We start from the raw sequence: 9522 nt of genomic DNA, 5'->3' as shown, positions 1-9522 counted from the left end.
AACCTCACGGATTTTTTTAGTTTTTTTTTTTTTTTTTGCAATGAGGATGTCATCGACTTTTTTTTTTTCAAGGCAAAAAAAAGGCAGAGTACCTTGCCGTTTAACCTACAAGTGACGTTTGACGGTAACCTCAGTATCACGGCATCCCCGAACTTTGCTTTGCTCACACTTTGAATTCATGAAACTGCAGTCGGTACGTAACATCAAGGTTAAATCAAGTAACAAGTAAAGTTGTGCTAATTGCGTCTTCGATCATCATCCTATCTTATTTTGTTCAGATTTCACGGCAATAATCCCCCCCCCTTCTACCAAAAAAAACCTTACAAGGCTCGTTGGCAACGTCGCTTGTAAACGAATTCTGCACTAAGTCCCTGCCTCTCTCCGTGAGGTTCGGTATTGGGCAACTGTTTTGAAGGTCAAAGGTTCAAAGCAATAGTGGTGGATTACAATACTTGCACAAAACCCCTCGGTAACTTCAGTACAGTACGCCTGCGGAGAGTTTGAAAATAAAGTATAGCAGATATAGCTAAAATAAATATAACTGCGATAGACATGTTCGAAGTAAAAAACGGACATACCAGCAACATCTGAACAACGTCAGCAAATTATGTCTAAATACCGTCCCCAAATGAAGCAGCAGCAACATCGAGAGTACGTCTTTAGCAAAGTTGAAAGAACGTCCGACATTAAGGTACCAGCAACGTTATCTCAACATCCAAAAAATTTTCATAAAATATTGCACGTTGCACGGATGTCTAATAGAGATACTGCTGGGACATAGACGTTCGGATCTTTTTGGGACGTCGCAGAGATGTTAGTGGTTTGCTGGGCACTATAGAGCAATGGGAGGCTTCACTGCTCAGCTCCGACCCAGAAGTGTAAGAGTGTGTAATCCAGCTGGCCGAACTCGCCGCTAGGGCCCACGGGTTCCTGGCCGTCGACTAGGTGACTGTAGAGTGCCAGTCATACCAGCCGGTGCCTCTTTCTTAACAGATTTGGATGAATAAAGTTATTTACCACCACCACCACCACAACCTCTTCTTCTTCCTCTCCTCCTCGTTGGGTAGCAACGACCGCGCTGAACGTTTTGACCTCTACGGCCAATCTTTGGTTGGCCAATCGCTAAGGGGATCCTGCCACAATCATCATTAATGTGCCAGATACAGCAGCAACGAGGGACGGGACAGGGCCCGAGCAAGAGGAGCTTCGCCCCTAAAAGGCGCTTCTAGTGGATGGAGGATTACCAGCTGCAAGCTCATGCGAAATGCACAATACCATCACCCAAAAGTTATAGTGAGACGGGAGACTGCGAAATCGTGAGCAAAACCGAGCTTTCACAAAACCCCGTGCAAAGCCTTTCCTGTCGCTCATGAAACTAGGTTCATTAATTGTTAAACGTCGGTCGTTGTGTTCCTCCAGAGAAACCTTTTTTTGAGGCAGAGTGTTCACTGTCCCACCCTGGCAAGCCCTTCGTACCCAGCCAAAAGACCAATTATGTGTATGTAGGTGGGCGCCAAAAGCAACAATAGGTTAGAATACAGAAATTGTTTATTCATACTCCATGAAACTAACCACGTAAAGGTGACAAAACATCGCTCTAAATTTTTAATTTCAAGCACATAAACGATCAAAAAGGCCTTGCACGATTGCTGACAGTTCCAGGACATTCTTGCGCAACTCAAAGCTTTTTGTCACTTGGGGTCCAGGAACCCCGGAGCGGCGTTATTTTGGCTTTGCTTGGCACCGGAGTTGGTATACTGCTTCGTATCCCCAGCGGTGTCGCCAGACTGTGTGATTGGCCCCCTGACCTGGAAGCCGACTCAGATTTTGCGCTGCCTTGGCTCTTCCCATCGGCGGCTGGCTTGTCGCCTTTGAAGTCCTTGGAGTGAGCAGAAGACTTCGGGTGTCCCACGTCCTGGTACTGCTGGAGAAAAGGAGGCTTATAGGCTGTTTTCGTCGTTGAACTCGAAGTCGTCGCATCCGCCTGGTCGTAAACTTTTCTTGTGATGGTGTTCATGAACTGCATGTGAATGTAAGGAAGAAGTTCAATTCTAGCCTGAGAACATCTGCCATACGAAGCAGTTTGTTTGGCGTCACTCTGTGAAGACAACTTTAAGCTCACAAAGATCAAAACTTCGCAAGAGCCACTTCCGCGATGACTTTGTCTGAACAAAACTTTTCTAACAGTTTATAGCTTCACAAATTACCAGGAATCGTGGCGCATTACAACACACGAAAACCTAACCCAAATTTCTGCTAAAGCACAGGCATATTGGCGAGCGTAACTGGGTTCTTTATAATAAAAAACAGTGATGTTTGCAACAATAGGTCAATATAAACCAACGCACCTTTGTGAAAGGAAGTGCCAATGGGAAGCGCAATAACTCGCATAAAACCGGACGCCTGGAACTCTCCCGCTTTCTATAGGGCTGCACTGGTTCCGTAATAGTTTCTTACCACGCCAAGGAACAGCTCTTCTGACATAAATTGGTATAAATGCAGTTCCTCATACCAACATTTTCTTAACACCTTTTCCTTCATTTAAAACACAGAGTTAACATCAGCTTAAGCCGGAAAAATTATGTCCCTCTTGCTTACTCTTGTTAGCACATGCTGATCAAGAGTGCGTTTCTTTTTAAGCGAAAGCCCCCTAAATGCTCTATTCAAAATTTTTTACGTTTTCCTCAAACGCAGCTTGTGAAAATAAAATGACTGACTTTATACGCACGACGTCGTGAAGTCTCCCGGAAGCCACTATACGCACGACGCGAATGACGCAACTGCCGCATTGGCGCCTCAGTCACGTCGTGCGTATAATGGCTTCCGGCAGACCCCACGACGTCGTGCGTATAAAGTCAGTCAAATGAAATTGTCCCCAGAAATCTTCACTGGACATATTACAACAACGCCGTTCCTCACCTCAAAAAACTTCACCCAGGCCGCTACGACGGGTGGGGTCATGAAGCTTTTGTTCTTGGCCTCCATCTCTTCCAGGACTGCGGAGAAGAAACCCTCGAAGTTGGGGGGTCGGACTCCGGCGTGCTTCGTATGATTGACGGCGTTCCTGTGGATTAGCTCAGCAACCGCATCGGGATCGTCCAGGCTCTCAACGATGGCCGACAGCTGGAAGCCCACCACGCAGGCATGCGCCCTGAACTTGGGATTGCTGGGAAGCGTCTGAACATCCGCATTCTTAAAACGCTCAAAGAGCTTCTGGTACTCGGGGTACTTGCGAAACATCCGCTGGAAGACAATCACTCCGAAGTCCGGGTTCTTCCGGGTGAAGTTTCGCCAGCTGTCCCGGACAAGCCTCTCCTCTCGCGGGGTCATCCCTGTCCGTGGGTCGGCCACGTCCTTGTGCAAGACGTTCCCCATCGCGGATTCCTCGAGGTGCGCTCGTGTTCTTCGTCGTCTTCTTCGGCTTGCTATCATGGTGCCACGAGGACAGACCCCCTATCTTCATTGGTGCCCTTCGCAGCAGTACCTGGTATTAAAAACGTATATGCATTCGTTATGATCATAATTAAACCAAGCGGAAATTATACATCAAATACTGCAGGGAGTGAAAATTAAACACACAAATACAGGGAGAGTGTTTTTACGGGTGCACCACCGCCGAATGCCCTTTGTAATGAAGGGATTGGACTGAAAACTGTGCTCGAGGAGAGTCGTCATGGGGAAAGACAGTCAAGGCTACAGAGCAGAGCCACCCCGTTTCGCTGCGCACCTGGATGTAGTTGAACAAACACAATTGTTGGCTGTAACCTAAGAAATTCAAAAATATATGGTCCGTATCGTTAAGCCTTGGGTTGGTAATGCCACTAAATTAGTAGCCTTCCTAGCCAAAAATATAAAACAGAGAGAACTATTTTTATATGTTCGGATTTTTTTTAGTTGCCACTGAAACCACTGGTGTCGCAACGGTTCGCTTCCGAAAAAAAGATGACGTTTTCGTCAACGGACTTCGGCAGCCAGCGTCAGCTCGCGACTTTATTCTCTGCATGCCCTTACGGAAGATGTTCTGGTCAAGTGGCGAGCACACACTGCATCCAAAAGAGCTCGTGGCGGTGACCCACAAGTGGACATCACCGATCAGAACGAGGAGGGCGACCAGGCAGCCACTGCGACGTGCTGCACGTGCAGTACCGGTGCCTCTCCAACGTTAAGGCACCTACTGTGGGACTGCCCCGGCCTTTCGCCGCTGAGGAACAGGCACAAGGGCGCCGGCGTTACATCATTGGAAGAATGGACAACCCCGCCCCCTCACTTGGACGCCGCGAGCACGATCCTTTCTTTGTGGGAGTTCGTGCGAGCGGCAGACCTGACCGGACGACTCTGACGGCCGCCCCACTCCCTTTCCCTTCTCCCCTCTTCCCCAACTAGGCTACCAAGCCCCCCGTATCGTTAATAAAGTTTCATTCATTCATTCATTCTCTGCATACTGTTTTAGGAAGGTTGAGAACCAAAAGCTGTCAAAATAAACGAGCAACTGGTTTACAAAGTATACTCTCAAGTGAGACTGATGCAAACGGGAGTCTCCGTCGTTTCCGCCATCCATTTTGTTAGCCAGATTGACTGCGTAAGCGAGCAGGTGCGTAAGCTTGTGTTCGTGCTGCTCTTTCGATATACTGCGCCCGCGCTATCTAAATACACTACACAGGTCGGTGGTACTGCCCAGATATCCGCCCCAAAAGAAGTTACTAATCATCACATGCCGTCAGAACTGTAGCTCTAACAAAAAACTACCACCTCCTTTCGCGGGAACCCCTGCGTAGATGCGACGCATATGGGGTTCACGTTGCAGCGTTGGACAGCGGAGGAACGGCGCTGGAACGATGGAGCGGAGCGGCGCAGGCACCGCGGTGAGGGGACGCGCCGGCGCCAGTGCGTCTGCCGCGGCTATGACGCAACACAATCCAACACAATCCACTTTAATCCAATCCAATCCAAATCCAATCCAATCCAATCCAATCCAATCCAATCCAATCCAATCCAAATCCAATCCAAGCCAAGCCAAGCCAATCCAATCGAATCCAATCCAATGCCCCTCTCGAGAGAGTGTTCGCTGGAGATCCAGCACGTGCTTGCTGGGAGAGCGGACGTGTTGCTCGTGTGTTCCCGACGAACCCGCTGGAATCGTGCGAAATCTCACTCTTCCAACCGAAATATATGGGTTGGCGACCTCAATAGGACCTCAGGACCACGTCCAACGAAGTATTTTGAAACCATAGAAGCTTTTTCGGCGGTTTTCGGAAGAAAGAAAAACACGCCACAACCTGCTTCCAGACCGAACGCCTCAGCCCGGCCGCCGCCCACGTGCGCAGGCACACCGCCGCGCAACGCTGGCGGGCTCGGTGCTCCGATGAAGCCTGCCTACAAGGACAAGAATTCAGCACATCCCGCCTCGGCTACGGAAGCGATGGAAGTGGAAGAAATTGGAGCCAAAGATTTGGACAAGACGAACGACACGACAAGAACCCCAATACAGAGAACCGACGATAAAGACATGGAAGCCAACCGCGCTATGGAGACTTGCAACAACAGCACCTACGACGCGTACTGGGAACAGGCGCTCAGTAGGAGGACCAAGCAGAAGATTAAGAAAGAAGTGAATATACAAGCAGCTGCAACAAAGGACACGCAGGCGCCGGAGAAATCGGCGAAGAGCGCTCCGAAGTTCAACGTAGCACATAAGAGAAGGATTCCAAACCTTCCCAAGCAGGACTTCAAAATCGTCATTAGACCTAAGGGAATGCCAATACGTTCGTTCACGGTGCCCCATATCACCGAAGCTATAGCGAGAGCATGCCCCAGTGGGGTGAAGAACCTTCAAGAGGCCATAGTAAGACCGAAGTTCCAACATCATCTTGGTTAGCACACCGAACCAAGAAGCCGCTAACGAATTTAGAACCATAGAAACCCTGACCATCGGAGAAAAAAAGTATGATGTAAAATCGTACGTGGCTTACTCCGAACAAGAAGTTAAAGGCGTCGTTCACGGCTTTGCTCCTGGCACTACCTCAGAAGAACTTCTGGACGGCCTGCGCGTGCGGACCATCGACACCAGGATCGTGTTCGCTCGCATGCTGGGCAAATCGACCACCGCTCTTGTCACCTTCGAGGGCAACACGGTTCCCCGCGCCGTCTACTTTTACGGAGGGGAAATGACGTGCTACCTATACAAGGCTACAAGGCTGGTATGCCAAATATGCAGACAAACGGGGCACAGAGCCGACGTATGCCCAGAACCGAACGCCAACATCTGCTCGTCATGCGGAGAAGAAAACCCTGCGAAAGACCACAAGTGCACTCCCAAATGTGCGCTGTGCAAAAAGGAACACCACACGGGCTCCAAGGAGTGCGAGCTGAAATTCCGTAGCCCCAGAATCCCACCAGGCAACAGAAGCAAAATTTCAACGAAGCAAAGCAGACCAGGATGGTTCGACGACGAGTGGCCAGAGCTGGAACGCCACCCGGAGCCAGAAGACCGAGAGGACTAACCAGCCCAAAGGAAACCCAAGGGTTCTGGGACCCAGGCCCTCAAGAAGAAGAGAAGCAGAGAAGACGACAGAACTAAGGTGAGCTGGGCAGATGCAGCTTCCCAGGACTATATTTGTCATAAACGCAAAATGTCCAAGCAAAACAAATATAAGGATGAAATTGCAGCTCTCAAGGAACTTATATTAGACATTAAGGCCGAAAATGTAATGTTAAGGAACAAATTGAAGAACTACGAGAAATCAGAAGGAAGAAACCCAACCCAAACAGAAACTGAACCCTCCACATCGGGCGCTCGAACCACAGCAGTACTGGACGACAATCTAATTAGTCGAATGAACAGGAAAATTCAAGAATTTAAAATAGAAATAGAAGTACAGTTTTAAAAAATCCTTATGGATTGGAGCAAAGCCATAGGGGAAGAGAATGCACAAATCCCAATGGACCAGGCGAAGAAGCAATTAGAACAGGCTAATAAGCGGAAGCTCGATGACACACGAGCGAGCAAAAATCCAAAACAAATAATCATTGAAAATGACCCAAGCCAAATGGACGCGGAATCCGATGACACAGACTCAGAAGAGGACCTATAGACGGCAGCAAATTCAAGAACAATTAATAATATGGCAATGGAATTGTAGAAGCCTACGTAATAAGAAATACTCGTTAGAAACCTACATAAGCACCATAGAACTGAAACCGGACGTCATATGCCTGCAAGAAGTAAAGGTGCAAACTAGTCTCAGAGGATACAATAGGATGGACCTTTCAAAAGACTTCAGAGCAGCTGTATATGTAAAAAAAGACATAACTTGCCGTAAGCACTACTTATTCACTAGAGAACCGTCAGCGAACTTGGTTGAAATATACCCCACCCAGAGAGGCCGGAAGAGTTTCTTCATATTGAACATATACAGCTCTCCTTCCAACCCAAAAGAGAATTTTACCCCTCTTTTTCAAGAGACGATGCGCCTAACCCGGAACAATAACATCATAATCTTGGGAGACATGAACGCTCCACATAATGAATGGAACTACAACTACAACTCCGTAAAAGGAAGAAATTTAATTGATACTATGGAATATCTAAATCCCCAAACGATCAATGATACGGCATACCCCACCATAACGGGTAACCACAGATGCAAAGATACATGCCCTGACTTGACCATTGTGCCCACCAAGGACAGACTCACGGCCTGGACAAATACGGGTGAGAATCTCGGCAGCGATCACGATATTGTAGAGATCAGGACGAAATCAGACAACTTTAGAAGCAAGGCAAGAAAACAAAAGATCACTAATTGGGACGTTTTCCGAGAAAAGCTAAGAGAAAAAGAAGAAATAGAAGACATATACATCTGGTGTCATAACATAAGAGAAGCTCTCAAAGAGTCCACCAAGGAATTTGGACAAGAGAGCGAATACCTGTGTGTCGACAACCATCTGATCAGTCTATGGAACAAGAAACAAAAGCTACCTAAGCGATGGAAAAAGAAAAGACACAACAAGAAACTAAAAGCAAGAATTAAAAAGATCACGAATCTAGCTAGGAAGTACGCGATACAACTCGCGAATCAGAATTGGCAAGACTTCTGTGACACACTCAAGAATACCCTAAATACCTGGAAGACATGGGCAATAATTAATGGTATGCTCAATCCGGAGACAACAAGAAGGGAGACCGGACACAACAACATCAACAGAGTAGCCAAAGGTTTAGAAGGCACCAACGAGGAACTAATTAGAGCCCTAAAAGACAGATTTGAACTGAACGCGAAAATTCCCCCCTCTACAAGAGAATACCGAGGTTCCCAAAATGCAAAGCTCGACAGTGACATCACAAAAGAAGAAGTATATCAAGCCATCCTTGCCAGCAAACGAAAGAGTGCGCCAGGAGAAGATGGAATTGACAATAACATACTCAGGAACCTAAATGACTCACAACTGGAAGCATTAGCTGCATATATAAATGAAAAGCTATGGAAGCCGAACCGATTACCTATGCAATGGAAACACTCGAGAATTACGACAATACCCAAACCAGGGAAGCCACCGGCTATTGAAAATCTACGACCCATATCACTAACCTCGTGCGTAGGAAAGGTATACGAAAGAATTATCACGACAAGGCTTCAGAAGCACTTGGAGGAAAACAATATGTTTCCACACTGTATGATTGGTTTCCGCAGTGGACTATCCACTCAAGATGCCTTTCTACAGCTGAGACACGACATCCTCAATCGCAATGACGACTACGATCAAATTGTATTAGCCCTGGATCTGAAAGGGGCATTTGACTACGTATCGCATGAGGCAATATTGAAGGCAGCTGAAAAGGCAGGATGCGGCAAGAAAGTTTATGATTACATCAGAAACTTCCTGTCAAACAGGACAGCCACGATTGGCATTGGAAACACTAGATCCGAACCTTTCGAAATGCCTAACAGGGGAACTCCACAAGGGGCCATCATCTCCTCCCCACTGCTGTTCAACCTGACAATGATTGAAATAGCCAAGAAATTAGAAGAGAAAGAACACATCGGCAAATCAATCTACGCAGATGACATCACCATCTGGACCAAAAGTGGAACCCTCTCAGAAAAACTACTGATCCTACAAGAAACAATCAAGGAGCTACAAGAGCCAATACGAAGAAATGGCCTAAAATGTGCCCCGGAAAAAACTGAACTCATTAGAATAAGACCCTCCAAAGAGGAAATTCCCTCTGGAAGCATAGTAATTGACAACCGAAACATTTTCTTCAAACCGACGATAAGAATATTAGGCATGCACATACAAAACGACAACAAGGCCACCACTACCTTGGACAAGCTAAAGAAAACAACACAACAACTGGCTAGAGCCATCCGAAGAATCACAAGAACAAGAAAAGGCATGAGAGAAGAAGACACTCTAAAGCTGGTGCAAGCATTAATCTTGAGTAGAATTACTTACAGCTTAGATGCATATTACCAGCGAAAAAACAGACAGGGACGAGGAAAGAAGCAGACGGGACACTCG

The 9522-nt window shown here is 47.2% G+C and overlaps 1 protein-coding gene across 1 annotated transcript; it reads right to left on the bottom strand.

The window, feature by feature from the left end:
- Window positions 1-2859: 2859 nt before the first annotated feature.
- Window positions 2860-3375, bottom strand: LOC144140026 (cytoglobin-1-like). Its single transcript, XM_077672238.1, has one exon. The coding sequence runs from the start codon at window positions 3373-3375 to the stop codon at window positions 2860-2862; it is 516 nt and encodes a 171-aa protein (XP_077528364.1).
- Between the last annotated feature and the right edge of the window lie 6147 nt (window positions 3376-9522).

Source organism: Haemaphysalis longicornis, unplaced genomic scaffold (assembly GCF_048455015.1).
Source record: "Haemaphysalis longicornis isolate Haplotype H1 unplaced genomic scaffold, Haemaphysalis longicornis Haplotype H1 scaffold_5, whole genome shotgun sequence".
NCBI lineage: Eukaryota > Metazoa > Arthropoda > Arachnida > Ixodida > Ixodidae > Haemaphysalis > Haemaphysalis longicornis.
This window is presented reverse-complemented; position numbering and strand designations above follow the sequence as displayed.